Below are 17,500 nucleotides of genomic sequence, written 5' to 3' on the forward strand. Positions count from 1 at the left end.
GAGGAGGATGGTGGCGCCCTCTGCTGCCGGCCCACCGGAGAGGAGGATGGTGGCGCCCTCTGCTGCCGGCCCACCGGAGAGGAGGATGGTGGCGCCCTCTGCTGCCGGCCCACCGGAGAGGAGGATGGTGGCGCCCTCTGCTGCCGGCCCACCGTAGAGGAGGATGGTGGCGCCCTCTGCTGCCGGCCCACCGGAGAGGAGGATGGTGGCGCCCTCTGCTGCCGGCCCACCGGAGAGGAGGATGGTGGCGCCCTCTGCTGCCGGCCCACCGGAGACGAGGATGGTGGCGCCCTCTGCTGCCGGCCCACCGGAGAGGAGGATGGTGGCGCCCTCTGCAGCCGGCCCACCGGAGAGGAGGATGGTGGCGCCCTCTGCAGCCGGCCCACCGGAGAGGAGGATGGTGGCGCCCTCTGCTGCTGGCCCACCGGAGAGGAGGATGGTGGCGCCCTCTGCTGCTGGCCCACCGGAGAGGAGGATGGTGGCGCCCTCTGCTGCTGGCCCACCGGAGACGAGGATGGTGGCGCCCTCTGCTGCTGGCCCACCGGAGACGAGGATGGTGGCGCCCTCTGCTGCTGGCCCACCGGAGAGGAGGATGGTGGCGCCCTCTGCTGCCGGCCCACCGGAGAGGAGGATGGTGGCGCCCTCTGCTGCCGGCCCACCGGAGAGGAGGATGGTGGCGCCCTCTGCTGCTGGCCCACCGGAGAGGAGGATGGTGGCGCCCTCTGCTGCTGGCCCACCGGAGACGAGGATGGTGGCGCCCTCTGCTGCCGGCCCACCGGAGAGGAGGATGGTGGCGCCCTCTGCTGCCGGCCCACCGGAGAGGAGGATGGTGGCGCCCTCTGCTGCTGGCCCACCGTAGAGGAGGATGGTGGCGCCCTCTGCTGCTGGCCCACCGGAGTGCATGGTGGCGTCTGCCGGCCCACCGGAGAGGAGGATGGTGGCGCCCTCTGCTGCTGGCCCACCGTAGAGGAGGATGGTGGCGCCCTCTGCTGCCGGCCCACCGGAGAGGAAGATGGTGGCGCCCTCTGCTGCCGGCCCACCGGAGAGGAGGATGGTGGCGCCCTCTGCTGCTGGCCCACCGTAGAGGAGGATGGTGGCGCCCTCTGCTGCTGGCCCACCGGAGTGCATGGTGGCGTCTGCCGGCCCACCGGAGAGGAGGATGGTGGCGCCCTCTGCTGCTGGCCCACCGTAGAGGAGGATGGTGGCGCCCTCTGCTGCCGGCCCACCGGAGAGGAAGATGGTGGCGCCCTCTGCTGCTGGCCCACCGGAGTGCATGGTGGCGTCTGCCGGCCCACCGGAGTGCATGGTGGCGTATCTTGCAGACCCACTGGGGCGAGAAGTAGCTGTGCCTCCCTAGCTGCACAGCCACTCATAGCCCCCCCCCCTCAAGGGACGGATCCCAGACGTCACCAGATAGGCCCACAGACGACAGGGGTGGGTGGGAGAGGCCGAACTTTTCTTTAATTTCTCCATTAATTCCAAAGCCTTGTTCAGCCTCTCCGCCATGGACATGTCTGCGAGGTTCGAATTTGGCTGGATTATTATGTCAGAGTTTGTTGTTGACGAACCCCAAGATGCAGAGAAGGCGGAAGGCATTGTACGAGAAAACATTATTTAATGTTAAAAAAATAAAGAATAAAGAAAATACACCAACCAGGAACTAGGAATGGACAAACTGGAAACAGTGAGCAGTAGTGATGGGTCCGGCAACACCGATGCATCGGCGCATGCGTCGAGCTCATAGAGCGAAACTCTGTGTCGGTGCGCGTACCGCTTTTAGAAAGTCACGTGACAAAATCATGAGCTGTTTTGGTCACGTGACCAATACGCGAACTGTGTCGCACTGACGCCTCCTCTGTGCCCTGTGAGCGGGTCTTTTCTACAGCCGGAGAAATAATAACTAAGAAGAGAAAGCGTCTAAAATTTAATACGTTGGAAAAACTGTTGTTTTTTTTAATAGAAATGTGTAAAAAATAATAATTTGCAGGTCCACAAGCATCCTCATTCACAACACGTTCTCTTAGATTTCCATGTTATGATACATGTTCACATTATTTATTGACTGTATCTAAAAAATATAAAAATATATTTTTATTTAAATGAAGTTATGAAATAATCCTAAATGAAATACAATGACTTGGTTTATATTATTGTATATACTAGGTCAGTGGTTCGCAACCTTTTTTCAGCAATGTACCCCCTGTGAATTTTTTTTTAATTCAAGTGCCCCCTAATCAGAGCAAAGCATTTTTAGTTGAAGAAAAAAAGATAAAGAAGTAAAATACAGCACTATGTCATCAGTTTCTGATTTATTAAATTGTATAACAGTGCAAAATATTGCTCATTTGTAGTGGTCTTTCTTGAACTATTTGGAAAAAAAGATATAAAAATAACTAAAAACTTGTTGAAAAATAAACAAGTGATTCAATTATAAATAAATATTTCTACACATAGAAGTAATCATCAACTTAAAGTGCCCTCTTTGGGGATTGTATTAGAGATCCATCTGGATTCATGAACATTCTAAACATTTCTTCACAAAAAAAAAAAAATCATTAACATCAATATTTATGGAACATGTCCACAAAAAATCTAGCTGTCAACACTGAATATTGCATTGTTGCATTTCTTTTCACAGTTCTTTTTGACGGACATTTTAGTGACAAACCTGAGCTTGTGCTTCACTGAGTTTATGAACTTACATTCATATTTTGTTGAAGTATTATTAAATAAATATATTTATAAAGGATTTTTGAATTGTTGCTATTTTTAGAATATTTAAAAAAAATCTCACGTACCCCTTGGCATACCTTCAAGTACCCCCAGGGGTAAGCGTACCCCCATTTGAGAACCACTGTACTAGGTCATAAAATCAGTGTCAGTTGAGTCGGTCCATAGGTTGCCTGTAGGGATTTTTAATGTCCAGCAGATGTCAGTATTTAGTGACACAGTATCAATACAGTTTTGCAATGTGTCGAAACGCTTCATGACGCCTCTTCAACCCATCACTACTATAAACACAGAACTTGCACATTGGCAGAAACTATGAACAACAAAAAACACTAACTGTGGCTTAATAAACAAAAACTTACTTGGCATGGAACCGGCATGAAAAAAGAGCAGCAAGGATCATAAGCGTGTGGAGAGTGTGCAGAAGCATAAATATGGAGATGTCACCAGGACGAACAACAGAAAATGAAAAGCTTAAATAACACAGACATGATTAACAACAGGTGCGTGACTCCAAACAGGTGCGTGACATGAGAGGTGAAAACTAATGGATAACCATGGAAACAAGACAAGGGAGTGAAAAGCCAGAAACTAAAGAGTCAAATAACTAAACAAAACATGACTAAGACAAAACATGATTACACAGACATGACAATTCAACGCAAAAGTTGGGTTGAAAAAATGAACCCAAAATGTTGAGTTGAAACAACTCAAATAAGACGTTCGTCCTTTTCTGAACCAGCAGTTGGGTTAAAATTGGGTTATTTTTTAACCCAACATTTTTTAGTGTGCACTAAAAAATTCTGGGTTATTTTGATAACCCAATTTATGAGTTGCGAGTGTTGGGTTAAATTTTGGAGTTATTTTTATGAAGAGCAATCCATTTTTTGGGTTACAAGGGCATTATTTTAACCCAATTTCTGGGTCTTCAAAACTATGACCCATTTTTGGGTTGTTTTTCAACAAGTAACACATTTTTGGGTAAATATTTTTTTACTTTATTAAAAAAATTATTTTTTCTTGAAGGGAATTTTATTAAGGATTAATGTCCTTAAGATTATTTACAATCACACATTTTATGTACATGAACATATTTGAGCATGCTGTATAGAACTACTATGACCATACAGGGTAATTCTTGTAAAAAAAAAAAAAAATGTCACTCATATCTTGCTTTTGAGTATATTTTAGTGTAATAAAAATAATTTTGATCAGTAGTTGTGAAGGAGTAGGACAAACCAGCAGTAAAATGTATCATTTTTAACCAACTATTGGGTCGAGGAGCACTAAATTGCACAACCCAATAGTTGGGTTGGGAATAACCCAACATTGGAGCGAGCATAACTCAACTTTTGGGTTAAATAATTCAACTCAATAATTTGATTGGGAATAACCCCACATTAAGTTATCATAACTCAACTTGTTGGTTAAATAATTCAATGCAAAAGTTGGGTTGAAAAAATTAACCCAAAATGTTGAGTTGAAATAACTCAAATAAGACGTTCGTCCTTTTCTGAACCAGCAGTTGGGTTAAAATTGGGTTATTTTTTAACCCAACATTTTTTAGTGTGCACTAAAAAAATCTGGGTTATTTTGATAACCCAATTTATGAGTTGCGAGTGTTGGGTTACATTTTGGAATTATTTTTATGAAAAGCAATCCATTTTTTTGGGTTACAAGGGCATTATTTTAACCCAATTTCTGGGTTTTCACAACTATGAACCTTTTTTTTTTTTTTTTTCAATGAGTAACATGACAAAATCAGTGATCTGAACAGTAAAACTACTGTTAAATAAATTCAACCCAATAGTTGGGTTATGAATCAACCAACATTGAGTTAGCATAACTCAACTTCTGGGTTAAACAATTCAACGCAGTAATTTGGTTGGGAATAACCCAACATTAAGTTATCATTGTCATGTCTGTGTAATCATGTTTTGTTTTAAGTCATGTTTTGTTTAGTTTCTGGCTTTTCACTCCCTTGTCTTGTTTGCATGATTACCCATTAGTTTCACCTGTTCCACGTTTGGACTCATTGTGCACTCTTGTTTGTCACCATAGCGACCATTAGTTTTCACCTGTCACGTCACGCACCTGTTTCACGTTTTGAGTCACGCACCTGTTTTCGTTAATCATGTCTGTTATTTAAGCTTTTTCATTTTCTGTTGTTCGTCCTGGAGTCATAGCCTTTCTAACCCTGCTATCCTCACGTTTTCAAGCCCTGTTCACGGTCCCATGCCACAGTAAGTGTTTTGTTATTTCGTGTTCAGTTTCTGCCTTTGTGCAAGTTTTGTTTTCATTCGCCAAGTTTTTTTTACCTCCGCCAAAGTGCGCGCTTTTCGTTTATTCTTTGTTTGATAAATAAATCATGTACCCACCTTCAAGCCATGTCCGATCCAAATTCTCTTGCATCTTGGGAAAACAAAAACTCCATAGTCCAAGTCCTGACATTTCTGTCATGTCTGTGTAATCATGTTTTGTTTTAAGTCATGTTTTGTTTAGTTTCTGGATTTTCACTCCCTTGTCTTGTTTGCATGATTACCCATTAATTTCACCTGTTCCACGGTTGGACTCATTGTGCACTCTTGTTTGTCACCATAGCGACCATTAGTTTTCACCTGTCACGTCACGCACCTGTTTCACGTTTTGAGTCACGTACCTGTTTTTGTTAATCATGTCTGTTATTTAAGCTTTTCATTTTCTGTTGTTCGTCCTGGAGTCATAGCCTTTCTAACCCTGCTATCCTCACGTTTTCAAGCCCTGTTCATGGTCCCATGCCACAGTAAGTGTTTTGTTATTTCGTGTTCAGTTTCTGCCTTTGTGCAAGTTTTGTTTTCATTCGCCAAGTTTTTTTTACCTCCGCCAAAGTGCGCGCTTTTCGTTTATTCTTTGTTTGATAAATAAATCATGTACCCACCTTCAAGCCATGTCCGATCCAAATTCTCTTGCATCTTGGGGAAACAAAAACTCCATAGTCCAAGTCCTGACATTTCTGTCATGTCTGTGTAATCATGTTTTGTTTTAAGTCATGTTTTGTTTAGTTTCTGACTTTTCACTCCCTTGTCTTGTTTGCATGATTACCCATTAGTTTCACCTGTTCCACGGTTGGACTCATTGTGCACTCTTGTTTGTCACCATAGCGACCATTAGTTTTCACCTGTCACGTCACGCACCTGTTTCACGTTTTGAGTCACGCACCTGTTTTTGTTAATCATGTCTGTTATTTAAGCTTTTCATTTTCTGTTGTTCGTGCTGGAGTCATAATGTCAGGACTTGGACTGTGGAGTTTTTGTTTTCCCAAGATGCAAGAGAATTTGGATCGGACATGGCTTGAAGGTGGGTACATGATTTATTCATCAAACAAAGAATAAACGAAAAGCGCGCACTTTGGCGGAGGTAAAAAAAACTTGGCGAATGAAAACAAAACTTGCACAAAGGCAGAAACTGAACACAAAATAACAAAACACTTACTGTGGCATGGGACCGTGAACAGGGCTTGAAAACGCGAGGATAGCAGGGTTAGAAAGGCTATGACTCCAGCACGAACAACAGAAAATGAAAAGCTTAAATAACAGACATGATTAACGAAAACCGGTGCGTGACTCAAAACGCGAAACAGGTGCGTGACGTGACAGGTGAAAACTAATGGTCGCTATGGTGACAAACAAGAGTCCAAACGTGGAACAGGTGAAACTAATGGGTAATCATGCAAACAAGACAAGGGAGTGAAAAGCCAGAAACTAAACAAAACATGACTTAAAACAAAACATGATTACACAGACATGACAATCATAACTCAACTTTTTTGGTTAAACAATTCCACGCAAAAGTTGGGTTGAAAAACATTAACCCAAAATGTTGAGTTAAAATAACTCAAAGACTTGGTTCGTCCTTTTCTGAACCAGCAGTTGGGTTATTTTTTAACCCAACATTTTTTAGTGTGTATTGGAAAAAACATGTCAATTATTACACAACATTTATATGAGCTATTTATTTTTTTTAAATGTGACAAAAACAGTGACTTTATAACAATAAATCTACTTTAATTGATCAAATATTTCCCAACAATGTATATATATATATATATATATATATATATATATATACAGGTAAAAGCCAGTAAATTAGAATATTTTGAAAAACTTGATTTATTTCAGTAATTGCATTCAAAAGGTGTAACTTGTACATTATATTTATTCATTGCACACAGACTGATGCATTCAAATGTTTATTTCATTTAATTTTGATGATTTGAAGTGGCAACAAATGAAAATCCAAAATTCCGTGTGTCACAAAATTAGAATATTACTTAAGGCTAATACAAAAAAGGGATTTTTAGAAATGTTGGCCAACTGAAAAGTATGAAAATGAAAAATATGAGCATGTACAATACTCAATACTTGGTTGGAGCTCCTTTTGCCTCAATTACTGCGTTAATGCGGCGTGGCATGGAGTCGATGAGTTTCTGGCACTGCTCAGGTGTTATGAGAGCCCAGGTTGCTCTGATAGTGGCCTTCAACTCTTCTGCGTTTTTGGGTCTGGCATTCTGCATCTTCCTTTTCACAATACCCCACAGATTTTCTATGGGGCTAAGGTCAGGGGAGTTGGCGGGCCAATTTAGAACAGAAATACCATGGTCCGTAAACCAGGCACGGGTAGATTTTGCGCTGTGTGCAGGCGCCAAGTCCTGTTGGAACTTGAAATCTCCATCTCCATAGAGCAGGTCAGCAGCAGGAAGCATGAAGTGCTCTAAAACTTGCTGGTAGACGGCTGCGTTGACCCTGGATCTCAGGAAACAGAGTGGACCGACACCAGCAGATGACATGGCACCCCAAACCATCACTGATGGTGGAAACTTTACACTAGACTTCAGGCAATGTGGATCCTGTGCCTCTCCTGTCTTCCTCCAGACTCTGGGACCTCGATTTCCAAAGGAAATGCAAAATTTGCATGGTAGGGTGATGGTTTGGGGTGCCATGTCATCTGCTGGTGTCGGTCCACTCTGTTTCCTGAGATCCAGGGTCAACGCAGCCGTCTACCAGCAAGTTTTAGAGCACTTCATGCTTCCTGCTGCTGACCTGCTCTATGGAGATGGAGATTTCAAGTTCCAACAGGACTTGGCGCCTGCACACAGCGCAAAATCTACCCGTGCCTGGTTTACGGACCATGGTATTTCTGTTCTAAATTGGCCCGCCAACTCCCCTGACCTTAGCCCCATAGAAAATCTGTGGGGTATTGTGAAAAGGAAGATGCAGAATGCCAGACCCAAAAACGCAGAAGAGTTGAAGGCCACTATCAGAGCAACCTGGGCTCTCATAACACCTGAGCAGTGCCAGAAACTCATCGACTCCATGCCACGCCGCATTAACGCAGTAATTGAGGCAAAAGGAGCTCCAACCAAGTATTGAGTATTGTACATGCTCATATTTTTCATTTTCATACTTTTCAGTTGGCCAACATTTCTAAAAATCCCTTTTTTGAATTAGCCTTAAGTAATATTCTAATTTTGTGACACACGGAATTTTGGATTTTCTTTTGTTGCCACTTCAAATCATCAAAATTAAATGAAATAAACATTTGAATGCATCAGTCTGTGTGCAATGAATAAATATAATGTACAAGTTACACCTTTTGAATGCAATTACTGAAATAAATCAAGTTTTTCAAAATATTCTAATTTACTGGCTTTTACCTGTGTATATATATATATATATATGGTTACATCCATACTAATGATTCTCAATTATTTACATTTTTCTGTAGAATTGTTATAAGTACACCTCTGCATAACATTGTATCCATATCAACATTAAAGACAACAACAAAAAGAGACATCTGAATCAATTTACAACAAAGAATAACTTTATTAACACAGTTTTTATTCTTTAATGGTACATCATTTTGCCAGGGTAAAAAAAATACCTTGTTTAAACTTTTGACCAACATAAAACTATTTGATACTGGAAAAATTAACGCAATAATTAATGACAAATTGATGAGCAAATTTAACTCAGGAGCACAATATAAAAAACTTTAACTTACGTAACAAAATGAATGCAACAGTTTGTGCTTTATCTTAAAATGAGGAAGTCAAGATTACTGGTGACAATGAGCATGTTGTGCATGATACTGATAAAGCGTGTCACTATTTGAGAATAACTGATATATGCACACACATTTTTTTTTATTGTATCATACAAACCCCAATTCCATGAGTTGGGGAATTGTGTTAGATGTAAATATAAACGGAATACAATGATTTGCAAAACATTTTCAACCCATATTCAGTTGAATGCACTACAAAGACAACATATTTGATGTTCAAACTCATAAACTTTGTTTTTTTTTTGCAAATAATAATTAACTTACAATTTCACGGCTGCAACACGTGCCAAAGTAGTTGGGAAAGGGCATGTTCACCACTGTGCTACATCACCTTTTCTTTTAACAACACTCAATAAACGATTGGGAACTGAGGAAACTAATTGTTGAAGCTTTGAAAGTGGAATTCTTTCCCATTCTTGTTTTATGTAGAGCTTCAGTCGTTCAACAGTCCGGGGGTCTCCGCTGTCGTATTTTACGCTTCATAATGCGCCACACATTTTCGATGGGAGACAGGTCTGGACTGCAGGCGGGCCAGGAAAGTACCCGCACTCTTTTTTTTTTTTTACGAAGCCACGCTGTTGTAACACGTGCTGAATGTGGCTTGGCATTGTCTTGCTGAAATAAGCAGGGGCGTCCATGAAAAAGATGGCAACATGTGTTGTTCCAAAACCTGTAAGTACCTTTCAGCATTAATGGTGCCTTCACAGATGTGTAAGTTACCCATGCCTTGGGCACTAATACACCCCCATACCATCACACATGCTGGCTTTTCAACTTTGCGTCGATAACAGTCTGGATGGTTCGCTTCCCCTTTGGTCCGGATGACACAATGTCGAATATTTCCAAAAACAATTTGAAATGTGGACTCGTCAAACCACAGAACACTTTTCCACTTTGCTTGAGTCCATCTTAGATGATCTCGGGCCCAGAGAAGCCGGCGGCGTTTCTGGGTGTTGTTGATAAATGGCTTTCGCTTTGCATAGTAGAGCTTTAACTTGCACTTACAGATGTAGCGACCAACTGTATTTAATGACAGTGGTTTTCTGAAGTGTTCCTGAGCCCATGTGGTGATATCCTTTAGAGTCTGATGTTGGTTTTTGATACAGTGCCGTCTGAGGGATCGAAGGTCACGGTCATTCAATGTTGGTTTCTTACGTGGAGTGATTTCTCCAGATTCTCTGAACCTTTTGATGATATTATGGAGCGTAGATGTTGAAATCCCTAAATTTCTTGCAATTGCACTTTGAGAAACGTTGTTCTTAAACTGTTTGACTATTTGCTCACGCAGTTGTGGACAAAGGGGTGTTTATATTTACATCTAACACAATTTCCCAACTCATATGGAAACGGGGTTTGTATTTATAACAATGTTTTATCAAAGGTTTCCCCATTTAAGTACACAGAATATAAAACATTCATTATAGTTTATTATAGTATATTTTGTCTTGTTTTCCAATACATGTCAATGTGTTAAAGGTTCACATATGCACACAGTGTTGTCAGATTTATGAAACCCTCCAAGGTTTCTCATTGTCCCATTGAGTTTTTCCTTGCCCTGATGTGGGATCTGAGCCGAGGATGTCGTTGTGGCTTGTGCAGCCCTTTGAGACACTCATGATTTAAGTCATACTTGCCAACCTTGAGACCTCCGATTTCGGGAGGTGGGGGGAGGGGGGTGGGCGTGGTCGGGGTGGGACGGGGGCGTGGTTAAAAGGGGAGGAGTATATTTACAGCTAGAATTCACCAAGTCAAGTATTTCATATATATATATATATACATATATATATATATATATATATATATAAATAAGAAATACTTGATATTCAGTGAATTTTAGCTATATATATATATATATATATATATATATATATATATATACACATATATATATTTATATATATACACATATATATATATAATAAAATAAAATAAAATAAAAATATATATATATATATTTATTTTATTATATATATATATATATATATTAAAATAAATATATATATATATATATATATTTATTTTATTATATATATATATATATTAAAATAAATATATATATATATATATATATATATTTATTTTATTATATATATATAGGGCTTCACGGTGGCAGAGGGGTTAGTGCATCTGCCTCACAATACGAAGGTCCTGAGTAGTCTTGGGTTCAATCCCGGGCTCGGGATCTTTCTGTGTGGAGTTTGCATGTCCTCCCCGTGACTGCGTGGGTTCCCTCCGGGTACTCCGGCTTCCTCCCACCTCCAAAGACATGCACCTGGGGATAAGTTAATTGGCAACACTAAATTGGCCCTAGTGTGTGGATGTGAGTGTGAATGTTGTCTGTCTATCTGTGTTGGCCCTGCGATGAGGTGGCGACTTGTCTAGGGTGTACCCCGCCTTCCGCCCGATTGTAGCTGAGATAGGCTCCAGCGCCCCCCGCGACCCCAAAGGGAATAAGCGGTAGAAAATGGATGGATGGATGGATATATATATATATATATATATATATATATATATATATATATATATGTCTTAATAAGGTTATCCAAAAAATAGTGCTCGATACCGTAGTAGAGCGCAATATATGTATGTGTGGGGAAAAAATCACAAGACTATTTCATCTCTACAGGCCTGTTTCATGAGGGGGGGTACCCTCAATCATCAGGAGATTTTAATGGGAGCATTCGCATACCATGGTTTATATAGGGCACAGAGTGGGTGGGTACAGGCTGGCCTAGGGGCGTGGTGATTGGCTCATGTGTTACCTAGGAGGTGTTTCCGTCTGTGGCGGCATGCTGATACAATTTCGCTGTGCTTGTTGCGCCTGTTTATTATATACCGTCCAGACCTGTCATCCCTCAACAAGCGCAGCGAAATTTGTGTCAGCATGCCGCCACAGACGGAAACACCTCCTAGGTAACACATGAGCCAATCACCACGCCCCTACGCCAGCCTGTACCTACCCACTCTGTGCCCTATATAAACCATGGTATGTGAATGCTTCCATTAAAATCTCCTGATGATTGAGGGAACCCCTCATGAAACAGGCCTGTAGAGATGAAGTAGTCTTGTGATTTTTTTCCCCCCCACACATACATATATATATAGATATATAAATATCTACATCCTGAAAATATGCAAACAAAACTGTTTGGATAATTGATACTTCAAACTTGCATAAATATTAAGGAATATATCATAACTTGGCTTCTGAGAGCTTCAAAATGTAATGAATAAAATGCTAAAGTTGTTGATAAACAAGCAATTATTTTAATAATTAAATATGGTCATTTTGAATGAATTATTATGATCATTTAAAATCAATTATTTCAAATATGTTTATTTTAATGTATCATTCTATGGCTGGATGTAATAAGGAGTCACGAAAAAATACAAATAAAAATACAATTAATTTGGATGTTTTTAGCAAAATATAGTAAAAATGTATTTCGTTTTGGTTTTTTTAAATTAATAAATATATTTATTTTTAGGTAAGATAAACATAATAATAATATTTATCTGTTGTCTGGATGATTTAGTTCTTGTCACCCTGTTGTCCTCCCGTAGTGAAAAAAGGATGTCCTCATTCAGGTCTGCATTTTTAGCCGGAGCTGGAGGCCACGCCCCCTCCAGCTCCGGCTAAAAATCGGGAGATTTTCGGGAGAATATTTGTCCCGGGAGGTTTTCGGGAGAGGCGCTGAACTTCGGGAGTCTCCCGGAAAATTCGGGAGGGTTGGCAAGTATGACCTTGAGACCTCCGATTTCGGGAGGTGGGAGGTGGGGGCGTGGTCGGGAGTGGGGAGGGGCGTGGTTGGGGGCGTGGTTAAGAGGGGAGGAGTATATTGACAGCTAGAATTCACCAAGTCAAGTATTTAATACATATATATATATATACATACATATATATATATATAGATATCTACATCCTGAAAATATGCAAACAAAACTGTGTTTAGATAATTAATACTTCAAACTTGCATAAATAAATATTAAGGAATATAACATAACTTGGCTTCTGAGAGTTTCAAAATGTAATGAATAAAATGCTAAAGTTGTTGATAAACAAGCAATTATTTTAATAATTAAATATGGTCATTTTGAATGAATTATTATGATCATTTAAAATCAATTATTTCAAATATGTTTATATTAATGTATAATTCTATGGCTGGATGTAATAAGGAGTCACGAAAAAATACAAATAAAAATACAATTACTTTTGATGTTTTTAGCAAAATATAGTAAAAATGTATTTAGTTTTTTTTTAAATTAATAAATATATTTATTTTTAGGTAAAATAAACATAATAATACAATTTATCTCTAGTCTGGATGATTTAGTTCTTGTCACCCTGTTGTCCTCCCGTCATGAAAAAAGGCTGTCCTCACTCAGGTCCGCATGGAGCTGGAGGGGGCGTGGCTTCCAGCTCCAGCTGAAAATCGGGAGATTTTCGGGAGAATATTTGTCCCGGGAGGTTTTCGGGAGAGGCGCTGAACTTCGGGAGTCTCCTGGAAAATTCGGGAGGGTTGGCAAGTATGCTGTTTAAGACGTATTAATGGTTGATAAATGCACACAGTGAATGACTTCTTTTACCTGTTATATTTATGAAAATGTGGTATTAAATGTTTTCACTCGCTGTCTATATAATAGCAATGAGTCATTACAGTTGGATGTCAAATCTTGTCCCTCTCATCAAGCCAAAGGAAACCAACATATGAGAAATATCACCCGGTTGGACGCAGCACAATAATAAACATATATCACATCTAGTGCCATCTAGTGGTCAAAGGAGACAAATGCAGCTCATCTGGCTATTCCGTTGGCGTCTCTGGGTTGAAAAAGGTGCTGATGAGAGCACGACTCCGCCTTCATTGGAGATCATCAACCTTCTGACGCTGCATAATGCCAGTAAATACGTTGGTGTGATGATCTTCACCTCGCACCTGGCTTCTTGACGCCCTACGCACGCTTTTTGGTTTTGACCAGGCCTTTTTCCACCAGGCAGCGGTAGAACTCCTGGATGTACGTGTACACGCACTTCCAGTCGGGCTCCTCCATCCGGACCAGGTCGTCCGGGTCCAGCAGAGGCGGGCAGCCCGCCAGCCTCCTGCGCACGAGAGAGAACACAAGTGGTATCGAACACGAGGACCGGACGGAGACGGCGGGAGGCTCACTCTGCCGTGCTGAACGCCAGCTGGAAGTTGTCCCCGGGCTTGTGCGGGTTCAGGACCGAGTACTCGAAGGCGTCCGGGTAGAAGCGGTGCACCAAGGCGCAGAACGCGATGCCGTCCTTCCAGCTGGAGGAGAAGTTCCGGATGTTCACCCCCTTTCAATTGGATGCGGTAGACAGAAGTGAGCAGAGCAGCACTAGGACACGAGCCAGCAAGAGTGGACATATTGACCTCATATGGTTCGGTTTTGGCCCGGCACCAGTCCAGAAGCATCTGTTTGACATTCTTAGCATTGGGGACTGTGGAGGGCGGACCTCTGGAGCTGGCTTGAGCAGGACCTGCCTTGCTGAGGACAGAAGAAATAGACGCCATACCCCAATAAGTCACCAAGACTGTTTTCATATGGACAAAGGAGACATTTGCCTCTGCTTTTATAGACGCCCAACCCCAATTAATCACCAGGCACGTCTTTTTTTTATGTAATAACAATGAATAAAAAATGGCCCCTGTTTTAATAAATGCCTGCATGCACCAATTAATCACCAGGGACGTTTTTATATGAAAAGGGGGAATTTTGGCCACTTTTTTAATAGATGCCATACCACGATTAATCCCCAGGCATGTTTTATGTGGAAAAAAAAAAAGAATTTTGGCCACTGTTTTAATAGACACCATACCCCAATTAATTCCCAGGCATGTTTTATATGAAAAAAGGGGAATTTTGGCCTCTGTTTTAATAGACGCCATACCACAAATAATACCCAGGCATGTTTTATGTGAGACAAGGGGAATTTTCTGCCTTTGTTTTAATAGACGCCATACCCCAATTCATCCCCATGCATGTTTTATGTAAGTAAAAAAAAAAGGGGGTAATTTGGCCTCTGTTTTAATAGATGCCATACCTCAATTAATCCCCAGGCATGTTTTATGTGAAAAAAGGGGAATTTTGACCACTGTTTTTTTTATAAATGCCATACCCCGATTAATACCCAGGCATGTTTTATGTGGAAAAGAAAAGAAGGAATTTTGGCCACTGTATTAATTAGACACCATACCCCAATTAATCCCCAGGCATGTTTTATATAAAAAAGGGGGAATTTTGGCCTCTGTTTTAATAGACGCCATACCCCAATTCATCCCCAGGCATGTTTTATGTGAAAAAAGGGGCATTTTGACCACTGTTTTAATAAATGCCATACCTCAATTAATCCCCAGGCATGTTTTATGTGGAGAAAAAAAGAAGGAATTTTGTCCACTGTTATAATAGACAACATACCCCAAATAATTGCCAGGCATGTTTTATATGAAAAAAGGGGAATTTTGGCCTCTGTTTTAATAGACGCCATACCACAAATAATACCCAGGCATGTTTTATGTGAGACAAGGGGAATTTTCTGCCTTTGTTTTAATAGACGCCATACCCCAATTAATCCCCAGGCATGTTTTATGTGAAAAAAGGGGAATTTTGACCACTGTTTTAATAAATGCCATAACCCAATTCATCCCCATGCATGTTTTATGTAAAAAAAAAAAAAAAAAAAAGGGGTAATTTGGCCACTGTTTTAATTAGACACCATACCACAATTAATCCCCAGGCATGTTTTATGTGAAAAAAGGGGAATTTTGACCACTGTTTTAATAAATGCCATACCCCAATTAATCCGCAGGCATGTTTAATATAAAAAAAGGGGAATTTTGGCCACTGCTTTAGTAGATGCCATACCCAAATTAATACCCAGGCATGTTTTATGTGAGAAAAGGGGAATTTTGACCACTGTTTTAATAGACACCATACCCCAATTAATCCCCAGGCATGTTTCATATGAAAAAAGGGGAATTTTGGCCACTGTTTTAGTAGATGCCATACCCAAATTAATACCCAGGCATGTTTTATGTGAGAAAGGGGGAATTTTTTTACCTCTGTTTTAATAGACACCATACCCCAAATAATCCCCAGGCATATTTTATATGAGAAAAGGGGAAATTGTGGCCTCTGTTTTAATAGACACCATACCCCAATTAATCCCCATGCATGTTTTATATGAGAAAAGGGGAAATTGTGGCCTCTGTTTTAATAGACACCATACCCTAATTAATCCCAAGACATGTTTTATATGAGAAAAGGGGTATTTTGGCCACCGTTTTAAAAGATGCCATACCCCAATTAATCCCCAGGTATGTTTTATATGAAGAAAAAAATGGGGAAATTTTGGCCTCTGTTTTAATAGACGCCATTCAGGGTGAATTTTGGCCTGTTTCAGTAGACACCCTACCACAAATACTCTCCAGGCACATTTTTAATGACAAAATGGGAATTTTGGCTTCTGATTTAATAGACGATATAGCCCATTACATCAACAGGCTTGCTTTTATATTTAAAAAAAGAGTGTTTTGCCTGTTTTAATAGAAACCATGCCCCAAATAATCCCCAGGCATGTTTCTATATGAAAAAATGGGAATTTCTGCCTCAATTTTATTAGCTGCTTGCATGCACCAAATAACCACAAGGTACATTTTTTTTTAAATTAAAAAGAGGGATTTTTTAGCCTATGTTTTAATAGACACCATACCCCAATTAATCCCCAAGCATTTTTATATGATAAAATGGGAATTTCTGCGCCGATTTTATTAGCTGCCTGCATGCAGCAAATAACCCGTTTTTACATTAAAAAAAAGGGGATTTTTAGCCATTTTTTAAATAGACGCCATACCCCAATTAATCCTCAGGCATGTTATATATGAAAAAAGGGGTGAATTTTGGCCTGTTTCAATAGACACCCTACCACAAATACTCTCCAGGCACATTTTTAATGACAAAATGGGAATTTTGGCTTCTGTTTTAATAAACACCATAGCCCATTACATCAACAGGCTTGCTTTTATATTTAAAAAAAGAGTGTGTTGCCTCTGTTCTAATAGAAACCGTGCCCCAAATAATCCCCAGGCATGTTTCTAAATGAAAAAATTGTAATTTCTGCCTCAACTTTATTAGCTTGCATGCACCAAACAACCACCAGGCACGTTTTTGTATTAAAACGGGGGAGTTTTAATAGGCACCATACCCCAATTAATCACCAGGCACCTTTTAATATTAAAAAATGTATATTTTGGCCTCTGTTAATCACCAGGCACATTTTTTTATATGATTTTTTAATTTATTTGAGCTATTTTACTCGACGCCATACCCCAAATAAATGCCAGGCGTGTGAAACAGATTGGTTCATGTACTTACTTTTACTATGTGTTATTGTCCTTAAAAGTGTCTGCAGAGCACACCTGGCATCTGTAAAGCTGTCAAAACATTTAAACTCTGAACTAAAAAAAAAAATAAATAAATTGTAAAATAGAAAAAAAAAAAATGTTTCATTATTTGAGGAAATGGAAATTCATGACAAAAATATTGTGAAGCGTTTGGTCCCTTGTTGCCAGGCAGAGTTGAAGTAGGACCGGACTGGAATAAATACTGGCACTTTACTGAGGAACAGCTATAAGGATTA

The 17,500-nt window shown here is 40.4% G+C and overlaps 1 protein-coding gene and 1 long non-coding RNA gene across 3 annotated transcripts in view; one reads left to right on the forward strand and one right to left on the reverse strand.

Annotated features, from left to right (window-relative positions):
• The first annotated feature begins 5,988 nt into the window (after positions 1 to 5,988).
• LOC140677463 (uncharacterized) lies at positions 5,989 to 14,963 on the forward strand. The gene is made up of 2 exons (XR_012049259.1): positions 5,989 to 6,066; positions 13,834 to 14,963. It is a non-coding gene; the product is annotated as an uncharacterized lncRNA (long non-coding RNA).
• The window catches only part of smtna (smoothelin a), a 7,611-nt gene continuing 3,269 nt past the window's right edge, over positions 13,159 to 17,500 (reverse strand). For both annotated transcript variants that reach the window (XM_061926771.1, XM_061926772.1), the window contains exons 6-8: positions 14,235 to 14,349; positions 14,007 to 14,158; positions 13,159 to 13,939 (exon numbers count right to left, since the gene is read on the reverse strand). In XM_061926771.1, coding sequence (XP_061782755.1) covers positions 13,792 to 13,939; positions 14,007 to 14,158; positions 14,235 to 14,349 — 415 coding nt within the window. In that variant the 3' untranslated portion in view covers positions 13,159 to 13,791. The remainder of the gene's footprint in view (positions 13,940 to 14,006; positions 14,159 to 14,234; positions 14,350 to 17,500) is intronic.

Source organism: Nerophis lumbriciformis, linkage group LG32 (assembly GCF_033978685.3).
Source record: "Nerophis lumbriciformis linkage group LG32, RoL_Nlum_v2.1, whole genome shotgun sequence".
NCBI lineage: Eukaryota > Metazoa > Chordata > Actinopteri > Syngnathiformes > Syngnathidae > Nerophis > Nerophis lumbriciformis.